The 16,470-nt window shown below is 43.7% G+C and overlaps 1 protein-coding gene across 1 annotated transcript in view; it reads right to left on the bottom strand.

The window, feature by feature from the left end:
* Positions 1 to 16,470, bottom strand: part of LOC144485508 (ephrin type-A receptor 3-like) — a 368,384-nt gene that overhangs the window by 302,640 nt on the left and 49,274 nt on the right. The window contains exon 3 of the mRNA XM_078203656.1: positions 12,251 to 12,911. Within this exon, the coding sequence (XP_078059782.1) occupies positions 12,251 to 12,911 (661 nt within the window). The remainder of the gene's footprint in view (positions 1 to 12,250; positions 12,912 to 16,470) is intronic.

The raw sequence follows: 16,470 nt of genomic DNA, 5'->3' as shown, positions 1-16,470 counted from the left end.
GTAGATGTCAAACCTTGGATCCTGTGGAATTGGAAACAGTTGGAATGTTTTAATCGTATGGAGTTGTGGTTCAGAAATCAGAGGGATGCACCAGCACGGTAAAGCTGTTTAACGTCTTCTGCCACAAACACTAGCCTGGAATCAGACGTTACTATTAATACTTTCCAGGTATTTTTCCCTCGAGCTTTCTCTCTTCTATTCTTGAGGGCATCAACTTGTACTGGGGTTTTGTCACACTGGGATCTGGCTGCCTATAGTACCTCACCCTGGTGACCATTTATCACCTGCAGCGTGGTAACTGTGTGCAGCACCACATAGTGACCCTGCCCTCACCGGATACGTTTGTGTACTTTCCACTTGGGCTCACTGGATGATGATGATGACGGCTGATCTTGCAGCTCCCTCACCCAGAGCTCTGAAATAAAACCTGGGACTTTGCTGCACGCCTCAGCTACTCATCAACTGAATCATGATCTGTTTGATCTCAGGCCTGTGCTGAGTTTAGCTGATCTTAAACACGGATGCACTTAGTGGGATTTGAAGGAGAAAGGAATTGAAAGGTATGTTGATGGCGGCAGATGAAGGTGGGTGGGTGGGGGAGGATGGTGTGAATCACAAACATTGCCCTCGACTAGTTGAGCTGAATTATGTATTTCTGTTCTGTAAAATTCAGTATAATTATATGTAAATTGGGCTATTAAAAATGATCCCAGTATTACTCTCCTTGATTGGATGAACCGTTGGCAATGTTTGAATGCGTATGTTAATAGAATCCCCACAGTGTTGAGGAGGCCATTCGACTATCACGTCTGCACCGACTCTCTAACAGAGCATTTTACCCAGGCCCTCTCCCCACCCTATCCCCGTAACCCAATAATTTACCATGGCTAATCCACCTAACCTACACAGCTTTGGACACTAAGGGGCAATTTACCATGATCAATCCGCCTAACCCACACATCTTTGGAATATGGGAGGAAGCTGGTACACACGGAGGAAACCCACACAGACATGGGGAGAACATGCAAACTCCACACAGAGTCACCCAAGGCCGGAATTGAACTCAGGTCCCTGGCACTGAGGTAGCAGGGCTAACCACTGTGCCACCGTGCCGCCCATGCCCTCAGTACCTGAATTGCAAGCTAAACTGTGACACACAGTATTGGGACAGTAGTTGTTGAATTGAACCAAAATGTTTAGTTATGGTGCAGGCATTACCAATAGGGAGAAACAGCGAAATCTTTTGACTGACTAAAGACACAGCAGAAGAGATGGAAGTTGTCAGTTGCCTTACATACAGGCCTTTCTAATGTGACAGAATTATTGATTGTGCAAGTCACTCCAATCATATGTACTCCTTAATCAATACTCTACAGGGCAGCTCATCACAAAGTTATTCACCTGGTTTAATTCATACTAATATGCAACCTGCACTCACTCACCAGTGGTCTTGGTTTTCATTCATGTGTATAATACACTCACTGGAATTCAGTCAATATGCAGCAGGTTCTCTCCATTTTATGATTAAAAAACAAATTGTAAAATGCCACACTGAGTCCCATTCTCAATATTTTTTTTGTGTGTGAACTCCTGCCAAACAAAAATCATCTTTCTTTCCCCATTGATTAAAATAAGTTATCTCCATAGTTTGAGAAGAGAGCTGTCTGCAAGACTTGTCAAGCAATTCATGACTGCAGTGAGCTGCCCCAATATGAGATAATATGAATTTTTCTAATACATAAATCACTGCAAAATTACAACCATCAGTGACATATAGTGGCAGGGCTTGATCCATTAGAGCTGCACAATCTACGGGAATCACAGTCACCTCATTAATCCAACCTTCAATGACCTTATGTATTTGGCAGAAATGTCCTCAGCATGTGCATTTGAAAGAAGAAATAAACTTGCATTTAAAGAGCCCAGTCTTGTAAGAATATCTCCTCCACCAGATCCGAAAAATTAATTCCACAAACAGTTTCGTCATGAAAAATAAAGACTAGAGTTTACAAACTGGCCACGTGTATGGTGCAGGAATCTGACACTGAAGACGGAATCTTACGAGGCCCTCAGAGGTGGATTTGGAGGGGAGGTTGAGGGGGAAATGGGTAGACATTAGGTTCAGGCCCAATACGTCCTTGCCTTAGAGTGATCTTGCTGGAGGCGGGTGAACAACAAAAGCAGCTACCCTCTTGGCAGAAGCGGGTAGCCAATGATTACAATTAGGGTAAATTAAGGAGGTGAAGAGGACTTCACCGGGATCATCCCACTGGTGATGGGGGTGGCCATTGAGGCCAGAAGCTCAATACATCAATAACTGAGCTGTGGGCAGCAAAGGTCTCACCCGTGGTGCAAACGAATCCACCACAGGAGTTTCCCCTCTACTCGCCATTTTTAGTTTTGTCTAGTGTGTTTCTGAGCGCATCTAAAATGTTGAGGCACCCACACCTTAGGACATCAGCAGTGCCCACATATCCTGGTGGGCCTTTGGCCTTCCAAACCTGCAGGCCCTGCAGCCTCGGGAACCTACTCAACTTTCTGAAGTGGACAGGGCTCCTGGAGGTAGGGTGAACGGTGGGAAGCTTTTTCCCAGGTCGGTGGTTACGTTCACGAGGGGGGTCATAGGTTCAAGGTGGGGGGGGGGGGCGCGCGGTTGGGGGAGGTTTAACACAGATATCAGAAGGACGTATTTTACACAGAGGGTGGTGGGGGCCTGGAATGCACTGCCGGGCAAGGTGGTGGAGGTGGACACACTGGGAACGTTTAAGACTTATCTAGATAGCCACATGAACGGAACGGGAATGGAGGGATACAAAAGAATGGTCTAGTTTGGACCGGCGCGGGCTTGGAGGGCCGAAGGGCCTGTTCCTGTGCTGTATTGTTCTTTTGTGGCCTCTTAATTCATGCACAATTGAAGAATGTTTTCGAAGGTGATAAGATTCCACCTCAGCTTTATCGAAAGGCTGATGGTGGTTTTTTTTTTCCAACATAACACATTGCTATGGGCAGATTTTTACACTATGCAGTTATGCAAAATGTGAAGTTCGTGTACCTTTAAGAGATTTTTTTAAAAAATCATGTTCTCTGCAGTTCTCAGTGTTGTCTGGAGAAGTCCTTTTATTGCTAATTAAATGTCTTTTTTACTCTGAGATTTTTTACGACCCTGCATTGTTAGGGGGAAGGTCATGTGTTTTGGACTTTTTTTTCCTTCCTAGTGAATTTTAGGTTTCATTTTCTTTTTTGGCTGACAGCAGTTCAGTTTAGAAGGGACTTTAAGCTGGAAAGAAGTGTTTTTCTCTCCCTGGTTTTGAAAGTTCTGCTATTAGCCTAAGGCAAGGCTTCTTGCCTTCCTGGAGTAGAAAATCTGCTGTTGGTGGCTTGACCAGAGTCTCTCCCTCGTGTCCTGGAAAGCTGTTCTGGGTGTATCCAGAGCGCTGCTAGCAGTTACAAGGCTAAGTCAGGATTCGGTTCCAGTATCACATAAGCATTAGTCTTTGCTGTGTTAAACCTGTGGAAAGGGTTTGTGTCTATGGGAAGTTTTTGTTTGATTGAAACATTTTAGATATATTTGTTAAGGATTATACATTATCTTAATGGTTTGGTTTGTAATTTATCAATGTTATTGCTAATTTTTTTTCTATGCATGTTAACTGTATTCTTAACTAAACTTTGTTTGATAAAAGCTCCCTAGTGGGTCATTTGAATCATATCTGAAGTGAAACATCTCATGCTTATCCTAGCCAAGTTCAAAAAGTGCAAAAATGATGATCCAGGCAGGCTTCATAAAACACTCTGGAGTTTCTGACCTGAATTATGACAAAAATATACCTTTACAGAGAATGTTAATTCATGTGAAAAGTAATAGGTATCTATTTAATGTAGGTATCAGTTTGGAAAACTGAGTAAACACAGGACTTGAGCAAAAGCTGAGAGTATGATATGAAAGAGGTCCTGTGACGCAGTGATAGTTTTCCAACATCTGGGCCAGAAGTGTTAAGAATGTAACCAGTGACAAATTTGTATTGGATGTAATGTGACCAATGGAAACAAGATGTAAGAGTCAACTGACTCAGTAAAACATGGAATCAATCACAGAGTGATGTAACAGTCAGCTCACCAACTGATTCACTATAAATAAGGAACTATGTAGAATTGTGGGAAGCTTGGAGTGGCCCAGGACGAGGCCCCAAGTTTGGAGTAATGAAATTTCTTTATTAAACTCTTTCTTTGATTCATAAGTTGGAGTACGTTTTGTTGTTGTTTCATTAGCTGCATTTTGAAGAGTTCCTTCTGAAGAAACAAGAAGCTCCGAGTTGTAAGTCTCACTTCAGGACTTGATGGCCACAGAAGATGAGTCTATAACATGGCCAAACAGGTTAATTATCAGCCAGTAAATCCTTCCAATACCTCAGATGGCAGATGGTAATAATGGGAGAGTTTCCTGGTCAGCCATACTGCAGAAGGCAATAGCAAACCTCTGCAGTACTTTGCCGAGCTTAATCATGGACCAATCCAATGCAAGTCCTGGTGACCAATGCCTTCTTAGGGTGTAATACTTGCAGGAGAAGGAGTGATGTGAGAACAACAATGGAAAATAGAATGGATGAGCATGGTTGGAAAGATAGGCTTAAGGAGTTTTTACAAACAAAGAGAGAAGTAGTGAAAGTTCAGGAATTCAAAGCAGCTGAAAGCTCTGTCACCGGCAGTGTTGTGAAGGTAGGAGAAGTAAAGGAGATTAAATCGGGGGACCAAAGGGTTCAAGTAAGGATGTTGACCTGAGGTAATTGCAGAGCAAGGGAAGTCCAATTGGGATGCTGATTTGGTGTACAAGGGTTAGGGAACTGGAAGCCAGTGCTTGGCAGCTAAGGCTGACTGCCAAGTGAAACTTAGAGCAGGACTCAGAAAGTTACCCTTTGCACACTAGTCAACCACAACCCTCAGGAAGTCTCAACTTTGTTGTTTGGTATTATTTTTCTGGGATGTGTGGTATAGGAAAAATTAAATTTGCCTCAGATCTAACAAAACACAACTCCTCGATTCACCAGCACTTCTGCACAGTACAGCTCAAGCAATGAGTCATCCTTCCCCCAACAGCCTTGCTACTTCGCATTTTAACTCTGGAAATGTGTTCTGCACATCCGCATGTACACTGACTCAATTCAGCAGATTTTGGGTTGTTAAGTATATACTTAGAAAATCAATATGGATAATACAGGTTATCAAGGGTTCAAGTGATGACATCTACCGCATTTAAAACAACAAGCTTAGCATTAATGAAAAACAATTTTAGCTTCACATCTGTGCTAAACTTGGAATGTAAATCAGGTGCTGAAGCATAAACTGATTAAGATGGGAGTGAGACTCTTTCAGGCAATCTCATCCCCCTTTTTTGCCAGTATCACATATGGCTTCAGTAGGAGTTTATATTTTAACTTCAGTTTCTGTGAACAGCCTAACAGTGCTCCAATTGGGGTGTGGATGCACCTTTACTCTGTTCATTCAACTATATTTGGTTCTGAGTTTCCAATGATCACCAATGAGTTTCCACTACTTTCTTCATTCCCTTGGACGTGTTTAACCTACGTGAAGTTTTGAATGGCGTTCCTGAAATAAATATCACTGTGCATCCAAACAAAAGCAAAATACTGCAGCTGCCGAAGATTTGAAATAAAAACAGAAAATGCTGGAAATACTCAGAAGGTCGGGCAGCATCTGTGGAGACAGAGGCAGAGTTACTGTTTCAGCTCTATGACCTTTCATCAGAAGGATGCATTTTCCATATACATTACCAAATGAGAGAAGAAAGAATTGCATTTGTTTGGCAGCTTAAATCACCTCAACTAATGGAAGTAATTTTGAAGTTAAGGTGATATTGTAATGTTTTAAAAATGCTGTAGCTCATTTGTGCAAACATCAAGCTCTCACTAACATCAATGTAACAAATAACCAGATTACCTGTTTCATTAATGATATTGGTTGAGGGATAAATATTGACCAGAGGACTGGAGAATTGCACATATTACATCCATGTTCAAAAAAAAGTGTAATAAACCCAACAACCACAGGCCAGTTAGTTCAACCAGGGTGTTGGGGAAAGATCTAGAAACAATAATTTGGGACATTTGGGCAAATGCAGGCTAATTAAGGAAAACCAGAATGGATTTGTTAAGGGAAAATCATGTTTAACTAATTTGCTGGAGTCTTTTGAAGAGCTAACCAAGGGTTGATGAGGACAATGCTGTTGATCTTGCGTACATGGATTTGCGAAAGTCATTTGATACAGTTCCACACAACAGACTTATGAGCAAAGTTATAACTCATGGAATAAAGGGGACAGTAGCAAGATGGATACAAAAAAGCGACAGGAAGAGCAGTGGTTAATGGATGCTTTTCGGACTGGAGGAAGGTTGGTAATGGAGATTCCCAAGGGCCTCAGTTGGTATCCTTACTTTGCTGATATATATTAATGACCTAAACCTTGGGGTACAGGACATCATTTCAAAATCTGCAGATGATGGAAAACTTGGAAGTTTTGTGAATTATGAGGAGGATAACGTAGAACTTCAAAAAGATGTAAAAAAATTGATGGAATGGTCAGACAAGTGACGGCTGAAATTTAATGCAGAGAAGTGCTAAGTGTTTCATTTTGGTAGGGAGAACGTGGAGGGGCATTGGGCAGGATTTTTAACAGAACCCACCACCTGTTTTGTGGTGGCCGAGGCAACCAACCATTGGCTGGTGGCAGAATCTTCTGGTCCTGCCATTGTTGACAGGGTTTCCCATTGAATGCACCCCTCACTGCCACAGGACCCGTGGCAGGGGTGTGCCTTTGGCAGGACCAGAAGATCCTGCTGGCATGAATAGCTGGAATGTTCCAGCCAGTATAAAACAAACAGTGCAATTCGCAAGTGATGCAGAAGTAGAGGGACCTGGGTACAAATGCTCATAAGTCATTGAAGGTGGCAGGAAAGGTAAGAGTTCAGCTAATAAAGCACACAGAAGCAATGGTGAGATGAAGAAAACCCTTTTCACACAGTGAGTGGTTAGGATCTGGAATGAACCGCCTGAGAGTGTGGTGGAGACAGGTTCAGACGAGGCATTCAAGAGGGAATTGGATTATTACCTAAAAAGGAAAAATGTATAGGGTTACAGGGAGAAAGCAGGCGAATGGCACCAGAATCTTAGAAACCCTACAGCGCAGAAAGAGACCATTCGGCCCATCGAGTCTGCACCGACCACAATCCCACCCAGGCCCTACCCCCATATCCCTAGATATTTTACCCACTAATCCCTCTAACCTACACATCCCAGGACACAAAGGGCAATTTTTTTTTTAGCATGGCCAATCAACCTAACCAGCACATCTTTGGACTGGGAGCCAATGCAGGCACAGTGGGCCAAATTACCTCCTTTATCTCTGTTATAATTCTGTGACAGTTGTTGAAATAGTGGCATCTTAGTGGACAGATGGTGCATCTGCCTAATGCCTCAACTTAAAGAAGGAACCTCTAAAGATGCATTGAATTGATTAATTATCCATTGATCAACTTGCACTGCTTTTTCTTGGGTTTTCATTTAATTTGTAAATTTAACACTATAATTTCAGTGTTTTATTTTTCCTTAACTAAGGTGTCTTAAAGCAGCAAGTCCCAGCTGATGTTGTTCAGTTAATTCCTTTGCAGATTGTCTTTTATTGGCAACAAATTAAACACAATATAATTGTAGCCTCCAGTCGCTATAGCCCTGCCATCCAGGACAGTAGTAAAAATATGATCTGGGTGCTGGTCCTCCCTGGCGCAATCGTTAATTAATTAAAAGCAATCTTTCACCGTATTTATTGGTTTTAATTTTGTTGCTGCACATTTATTTGGATTTGGACAATCCCATTTACATTCGCTGGTGAGCAATCATTGTATTTTTTATAAACTCTTCTCAGCTCATCACCTTATCCTTGTGCTACAACAGACCCCTATTATTAAATTTTGTCTCTGTCTACTCTCCCTTCTCTTTCCCCATCATCCTGCAGTTTTTCTCTTTTTAGATATGTGTCCAATACCCTTCAGAAAGTCATTCTTACTCCCTCCAGTAAATATGACTCGAAGTTAAATATCTTCCAAATGGTTCCTGCATTCAGGTATGGACAGTTAATTGTAGGATATTCTTTTAATTTGGATTTAAAAATGCAGTCGAGGCAAACTGGTTTGTTACGATTCCAGTTGTACTCATTCCAACCGGCACCCTTACAATGCGTCTCATCATATATCAGAGGGATATTAAACAAGCTACCGTGTCCTTTCATTTTTGTCATGCAGTAGACAAGATCTGCCCTCCTGTTATCAGCCTCATTAAAACCCTTAGTGATAGGTGAGGAACGCGCAGCAAGTTCATTTAAATGAACACACATCCTCTCCTGATTCCTGCCATCATTTGGATATCATCCAGAGGCACACTGGAGAAAGCTGCTTGCGCTGCCACATGTCCTGCAGGTTCTCCAAAGGATACCTGATCCCGCCATGGCTTTGCTTTACAGAATTGTCATGAAATAAAAACCCGTGGACGCGTCAGAAGAATTAATTTGACAGATTTCCCCCCTTTCACTTTTTCTTTGGAACATCGATTCCCAAAACCATGTAGGTATACTGAAAAATGTGAGGTAGATTCCTTTCGTGCATAATAAAAACGGATGAAGTCACACGTTATAGGTATTAATAGGATTCACGCCGGTCGGTGAAGATAAAATCAAGACACAGGAGCTTTTCCTAATTGCAAGAGTTTATTGTCTAATTCAGTCTCACAGTTCTCCTCCCACTCACATTATCCCAGGTATTCCCCCATTTACGTGCTCAAAGACCATTAATATCCATTATCTGTTTCTCTCAACTGTAACAATGTAATTGACAAGAGATTAACAGTGGGTAGTAATGCATCTGCAAAATTGCATCATTCTAATTGTATATTTTGAATCGGATCCAAAACACGTACACACGGTGGTGTGAGCTTTAAAATACATCTTGACCATTTCTCAGGATCATCCGGCCTCTTTTCAAGGTAATTTCTCTCCCTTCTATTAATGAGTTTCCCCAACAACCCCATTCTTCAAGGACATGGGACAAAGGTGGGTGTTCAATTGCAGATCAGTCAGGATCTCTTGTGGAACAAGCTCGAGGGAATAACTGGTCCACCCCTGATTTATGAACCTTTGCCCATTCTGCCGAACTAAGGGACGAAGGTTACTTGTGTGAAAAAATAATTGGCGATTCAGGATGTCAAGCATGCAATGTCAGGAGGTGAAAATTTTCACAGAAAGTTCTCCTTTTAATACAAGTTGTAGACTGTGGCCTGCATCTTTCTGATGACAGTGTCTCCCTTCCCGCCATCTGAAGAGTTGGAGGAGAACACATGCCAGCCCACAACCATTTCACGCTAAAAATTTCAGCCCTCACTCAGGAGGAAGTCTTTGAGAGCTGTTGGCCAATCTGATTGGCTGGTAGCTCTTTAGTCCCTGCATCGACAGGAGATGCAGTGAACTGGACAGGAACAACAGGAAGATGCCCGAGCCAAGATCTGGCAACAGAGGGCAGGGTATGTTTAAGGGGTACCAGGACAGGTAGGGTTGGGAGGTCCAATGGCCACTGGACCTTAAGGGAGGCAACTCCAGTCATAAGGGGACTTCTGACGGAGGCACCGTGCCCCCACTCCCCTCCTGCCCATGGTCTAGTCCCACTTCTTTTTCAGGCTTTCCCCATGTTAGGTAGATCTGCCCACCAGCTTAAAGATTGAGGCTGGGCAGGAGGCCGCCCTCGAGTGGTCATTAATTAGCCATTTAAGGGCCCGAGTTGGGCCAAGGGCGGGATAAAAGATTAACATGTTAAGGTGTGAGCTGCCCGTCCCAATCACTCCGTGGTCACGGTGTGCAGGAGGAAAGAATTCCATCAATTCACACCATCCCCCCTCCCCTCCCCACACGCTCACTGCTGTTTAAGGACCCACTGGCGGGAGAGTGTAAAATTCTGCCCAAGAGTGTGCCATTTTCAATAAAAGGCAAAACAGTTAAAGAGGGCTTAGATACATTCTACTTTTGTTATGTGCTTGTAAGTCTTAGAATCTGTGTCTTCACACAGAGAATGCTTCAGCTGCATCCCATCTTGTTAAGTGAAGGCAGCAGGAAGCGAAAACAACGATTCCACATGCGAAGATCCTTTCTATGACAACAATTTTAAGGAGCAAGTTGAAATCACATGCATGCAGCAGGAGCTGGGGATTAGATATCACACGCTGTTGCACTTCTAGAAGAGACATCATCTACATGGGACAGAGACCATCATCCGATACTAATCCTGGATCCTGCAGTTCTCCAATAGCTCTTATAGAGCAGGGTTTTAAAACGCAACCTCAAGCATCATCACAAATCCCTCCGTTTCTGCGTGTGCTCTAATTTTTTTAAATGACAATTTTTCTGCAAAGGTTTCAGATCAGACGAAGTTTAATTTTTTAATGACGTTTTACTGTAAATCTTTTGATATTTAAACCAGCATATAGACGGTCAATAATAAAATTATTGAAGTGATGGATAGCTTATTTCCAGTTGTCAATTCCCTTTAACCTTTGCAATCAGCTGAAGGCTCAAATAGAGCATCATGTCTTCAGGGATTTCCTTAAAATTGGTAGGGATCTTCCTCAAAGACAGTGCTCAGCCGAATCCACTCAGGGCATGGATGATTCACACTTTTGCCCTTTAAGGTGTAAAATGAGGAATGATCTGAAGTGTCCCAGGCAATGGAACTTGGAAACAAAGAAAATAGGAGCAGGAGGAGGCAATTCAGCCCTTTGAGCCTGCTCCGCCATTCATTATATTCATGGCTGATCTATCGCCTGATCCCCCCTTCCCCATGTCCTTTGATCCCCTTTGCCTCAAGAGCTATATCTAGCTCTTTCTTGAAAACATAGATTTTGGCCTCCACTGCTTTATGTGGCAGCGAATTCCACAGGCTGACCACTCTGGGTGAAGAAATTTCTCATCTCAGTCCGAAAGGTTTACCTCATATCCTTAGACTTTGACCCCTGGTTCTAGATATCCTCAGCATCAGGACACCCTTCCTGCATCTACTCTTCTAGACCTGTTAGAATTTTATAGGTTTCTATGAGATCCCACCTCATTCTTCTTAACTCCAGCGAATATAATCCTAACCCACTCAATTTCTCCTCACACGTCAAGAATTGCCATCCCAGGAATCAATCTGGTAAACCTTCCCTGTACTCCCTCTTGCAGTGGTTCCCAAAGGGTGTGGCGTGCCACACTGGTGCGGCGAGAGAGGATGGCGGGAAGATTCAAGGACAATCAAAGAAACATTTAAATATTCATGTATAGAAACCCGTAGAAGTTTCCAGATTTCATGCCATCTCTCTTTGTGTCAAGACTTAACACCAGTGTGGCACGCCGCACCTTTTGGGAACCACTGCTCCTTCCTCAGATAACGAGACCAAAACTGCACACAATATTGCTGGTGTAGTCTCAGCAAGATCCTGCAACAATAATTGCAACAAGACGACCCTGCAACAATACATCCCTGCTTCTGTACTCAAATCTTCTCACTATGAAGACCAATAAACCATTTGCCTTCTTTACTGCCTGCTGAAACTGCATGCTGACCTTCAGCAACTGATGTTCAAGGACACACAGATCTTGTTACACATTCCCCACTCTTAATTTATAGCCGTTCATTTTGCTGCCAAACACATCACGTCAACTTGCCCACTAAGATCTGTAGCAGGAGGCACCTCAGTTCTCCACTCAACATGTCAGGAGGCCATTCCTGATGGATAGACAACCTAGACATCCCATTATAAGCTTCCTCTATCATTTAAAAGTAGTAGCAGCACGGTTCTCTTTGTTAGGAAAATCAAGGCGAACCTTTAGAAAACTCAAATTTATTTTCAAAATGTTAACTTCTGCAGCTGAAAAAAAACAATTCCACTTGTCTCCAAGACAAAGCGATCCTGCAACTTTTAAAAAATAACATTTCAGAGTATTATAACAACCTTCGAACGCATCAACTTGTCACACTTTCGATAGTTCTGTTGCCATACATAAACTTGCATTTCTGTACAGCCTCTATCACAGATAACCTACGCAAGTTGCAAAGCTTTTAGACCTTAGCGGAAACAAGAGTTCTATCTGGACAGGGTGGATTGTCCCCCATTGTTGTATTCATTCAGGCCCTCCCATCATAATAGAAGCAAAGGTACTTACGTTGGCAGGTATCCCTTTTCTCCTCGTATCCTGGTGTGCAGACACAACGTCCAATAGGCACCAACCATCCCCCATCGGCACTACAGTGCATCTTAGGCACATCATATTCCTCAGAATTATTCACACAGGAGCCACGTACTTCCACCAAGGAGGAGTCACCTTCAGTCACCCTATCTGGAAACTCTGCCAGGTTACGAATGGTTAATGGGCACTTTTTGTAGTAGACCCGCACCGAAACCAACGCTATACAGGCGCCCACATCCTGAAAGGCAAGGTAAAAGCCTTTCTTTGTCAGGGATCCAATATCCCTTACCTCTGTGTTTAATTTCATCACTCTGTCACCTACATCCACCTGGGTGAAGCTCTCATCAGCAGCAATGGTGTCAATCTTGATGTATTGACTTTCTTTAATGTACCACAAGTTGTTATTGTTGGATTCATAATAGTAGATGTTAAAGGTCTCCTTGCACGTTCCAGGAACACCTGGCAGGCTGTTGCAGTCTCTGAGCGTAAATTTAATCTCGATATAGATCCGATGGGCGCCATCACGGGGAATCCAACTAGTCCGCAGCCAATTATTCTGATAGGCTTCCATGACATTACAGACTTGGTATGTTCGCATTGGTGTGTTCCTCTCATCCATGACACTGATTTCTTCCCACTGTAATCAAGAAATACAGCAGTAAGTAAGACCCAGTAGCAGCTACAGATGCCAACAGTTATGCAGGGCTTCCATTATCTTTTACGCCATGGCACTGTCTACTTATGAGAAATGAGTGATCCTGAAAACAGCAACCATTTTGTGTACATTATAGGAAGCCTGTGAGATCAATGCCAGCTCAACCCATATCAGATTTCATTAGGTACTTATATACTGTGGGGGCAATCTGACCAGTATTTGGCAAAGTGTCAGGATCGGCCTGAAAATCGGCACTGTTCTTTCCAGAGACACAGGCCGGTTTTCTCTCCAGATCTTATGACACTGTCAAAAAAAAAAACAGGTGGGCGTGTTTTATGCTGTCATGTAGAGGGGGAGGGCATAAACATCCCAGTAAAGCTGGCTGCACTGAGATCGGCATGCCATTTTTAAAGGGCGCCCTGATCAGAGAAAAGAAATCATCTCCACCCTGCCCCACCACAGAGGTCTCAGAACCCATCCACCTCTCCGATCAGAGTGAGCACTCACTACCACTCCCCCATCCAACCAAGCAGTCAATGCCGACATCGCCCACTAAACAGCTATCGCCGGCATCCCCAGCTCCCACATTACTCTCCCCCACCATCACATATAAATGAATCCCCGCACCTCTCCCATGAGGCTCCCACTAGGGTCCACCCAAGGCAGTGCCTCCTTCATACATGTTGGTGTGGTTATACTCACCTTTACACCTCTGGGGGGAAATCCCCACGATTGGTTCACATCTGGGCAAACCTGTCGTAAACCTCGCCAACGTGACATCACATTGCTAACGTATGAAAAATATGGTGAGGGGTCAACATATGGCGGGGGGGGGGGGGGGGGGGGGGGGGGGGGGGGGAGGCGGAGGGGATGTTTAACATATGGAAATATATTACAAATCAGGTTTATGCCAATTACATATTGCTGACAAGGGGCAGCTAAGATCAGAAATCACGATCTCACTGGCGATTTCCGGATTTCCCCAGATCTTGAGCCCCCGCCGCCAGAGTGAACTCAAGATCCCGTCCATGGTCTCTACTCCTGAAAACTTAGTGAAGGTCACGGATGGCAATTTGATTTCTGACAAGGTCTGTGAGGTCGGACTGTGATGGGAAGGGGGACATTATAGGAAGTTAAGTGCGCGACACTGTCTGAAGTCACTACATCTTACATTGAAATAGACACAATCTCCTGACTCTGATTTCTGGAATCCTTCAGGGCTTCTGGATATAGGCTAACCAAACTATGGATATTTTGAAGGACAACGGTGATGATTTATAGGCAGATGTCAACGAATGTGACTGGAAAGATGGAGCAGTTTGCCTCAGTTTTTCTGCTGAAGTTATGAATCGCATAGAAAACATCACGCCAGTACGAGCACACACATTTCAATTGCATGCAAATGAAGAGAATACATTATTCAACATGTTTCCAATCATTTGCGTCCGAGAAATGCAAATACACCCTACTGCAACTAAATAGTATTCCACACCAGGAATAACTTGTGGAACAATATTGCTTTTGTTGTGTACATTTGGTGAAATGATCTTTAAAGCTGTCATTTCTGTAGAACCAAGCAGCCCAAAACCTGCAAGAGACAAGACTGTAGCATTTTCAAGGATGGTATCTACAGCCAAAAGGGGTTCGGGGGCCAACGGACCTGCTCTGAAAGTTCCCATTATTTAAGATAACTATCATCGCATCCTTCTTGTCCATTTCACCATCAAGTCAGATGGCCTGATCGCTTCTTGGCTAAAACCAAGTGTCAGATTGAGCCCAAGATGGGGTGCAATGCCTTATCTTGTTTGTCTCTCGTGGGTTTTTGGAGCAAGCAAGGAATGGATTTGGTTTTGCCCGGTCCACTCTGAGCATAGTTTTTATAACTTTAAGAATGGAGAAAAAAAACCAGAAAGATAAAAATGTCAAATGGGCAGGAGGTACTGGGGATATGGTTCAGAGGGACATGGCCATGCATTAGAAGCTGGAAGGAGCGAGTAGGTGTAATGAATCAAGAAATGGGTATATGGGAGTGATGCTCCCTCTCCATTGCAGGCAAGAACCTGGTCATCAGCTGCAAGGCACCCTCGGTGTTGCGGTATGTGGCACACGTCTGGCCCATTCACCACTCCTGCGCTGTGACAATCACCCAAACCAGTTTCTGCTTCATCTGGGATCAGAAAAAAAAGGGCCGTGTTTGTAGGGACATGATGCACAAACCTTTATAGAAAGGGGGGGGAAAAAAGCCCAATATTACACTAATCTTGATGGCCAGCTTTGTGTGGGGTTGCATTAAGCTGTGCATGGATTCTCGGTATGCAAATACCAAGTTTCATTACGTGCTGATATCTGTCCCCGGTATTGCGAAAGATGGGCCTGGCCACACAACGCTCCAAGGAGTTGGACTATGCCAAACCACCTGTCCCTCGTGGAGGAATCAATGCAGAGAAACACTTTTGACCACAATCCAGTCAGCGGTCTGTGCGGAAGGTCCTAGAGGCCCAATGGGAAAGGAGATGGAGGATCCTATCAGATGGTTCCCTGTGCAGATTGTCAAGGTCATTTGGCAGAATGCCTCATCACCAGAACTTTCAAACACACACCAAGACATAGCTTGGCTGGTGTTGAGAAAAATCCTCTCTGCCAGATTCTTCCCAGACGCCTGGAGTCTCACCCTATCTGCACAACACCCTCAAAGAGACTGTTGTCAATGAACTCAATTGGCTCATTGTGGAATGTGCCTTTGGAAGGAAGATCTGGAGACAGATGAGGTGGTTTTGGTTGAGGTTCATCCCAAGCATTTCCACGACACAGGACTCTATAGGCTGTTCTCAGGGACACACTCTGTGGCAAACATCAACTGTTGCTGGAGGATCATCAACTTGGTGAATTACACTCTTTGACTTGTCAATCTCTACAGTGCAGAACAAGATCTTTCAGCACATCGAGTCTGCACCGACTCTTTAACAGAGTATCTTATCCAAGCCATCTCCCTGTAACCCCGTGCATTTATCATAGCTAATCCACATAACCTGCACATTTTTGGACTGTGGGAGGAAGCCAGAGCACCTGGAGGAAATCCACACAGACACAGGGACAATGTACAAACACCACGCAGACAGCAACCCGAGGCCGGAATTGAACCCAGGTCCCTGGGGTTGCAAGACAACAGTGCCCGAAACCTTTGGTCTTCCAGTACGAAGACTTGTCCCCGACCGAGTATTGCAGACTGGCACATTCCAAAGCCCAGGATGACATACTGAAGGATGCACGAAATTGTAAGGCAGCTGCCGCAGAGGTGCAATAGGGGAAGGTTGATGTCAATAACTAGCCATAGTGAATAGTGGGGAGGGAAATTGTATAGAATCCCCTCGGACTGAATGACTTACAATGAATGTATACAGTGAATATGACATGTATCACAATTGTATGGAAGCATCTCAGAATGCAACACAATCGATGTAGACAACTTAAATACCATTGCACCATTTGTACTGACCATTTTGAAATGTCTGTAACATTTCTTTGACTGTAATGAAACACA

This window comes from Mustelus asterias, chromosome 3 (genome assembly GCF_964213995.1).
Source record: "Mustelus asterias chromosome 3, sMusAst1.hap1.1, whole genome shotgun sequence".
In the NCBI taxonomy this organism is placed as follows: domain Eukaryota; kingdom Metazoa; phylum Chordata; class Chondrichthyes; order Carcharhiniformes; family Triakidae; genus Mustelus; species Mustelus asterias.
Note: the sequence above shows the minus strand (reverse complement) of the source record. Positions and strands in the feature narration are given on the sequence as shown.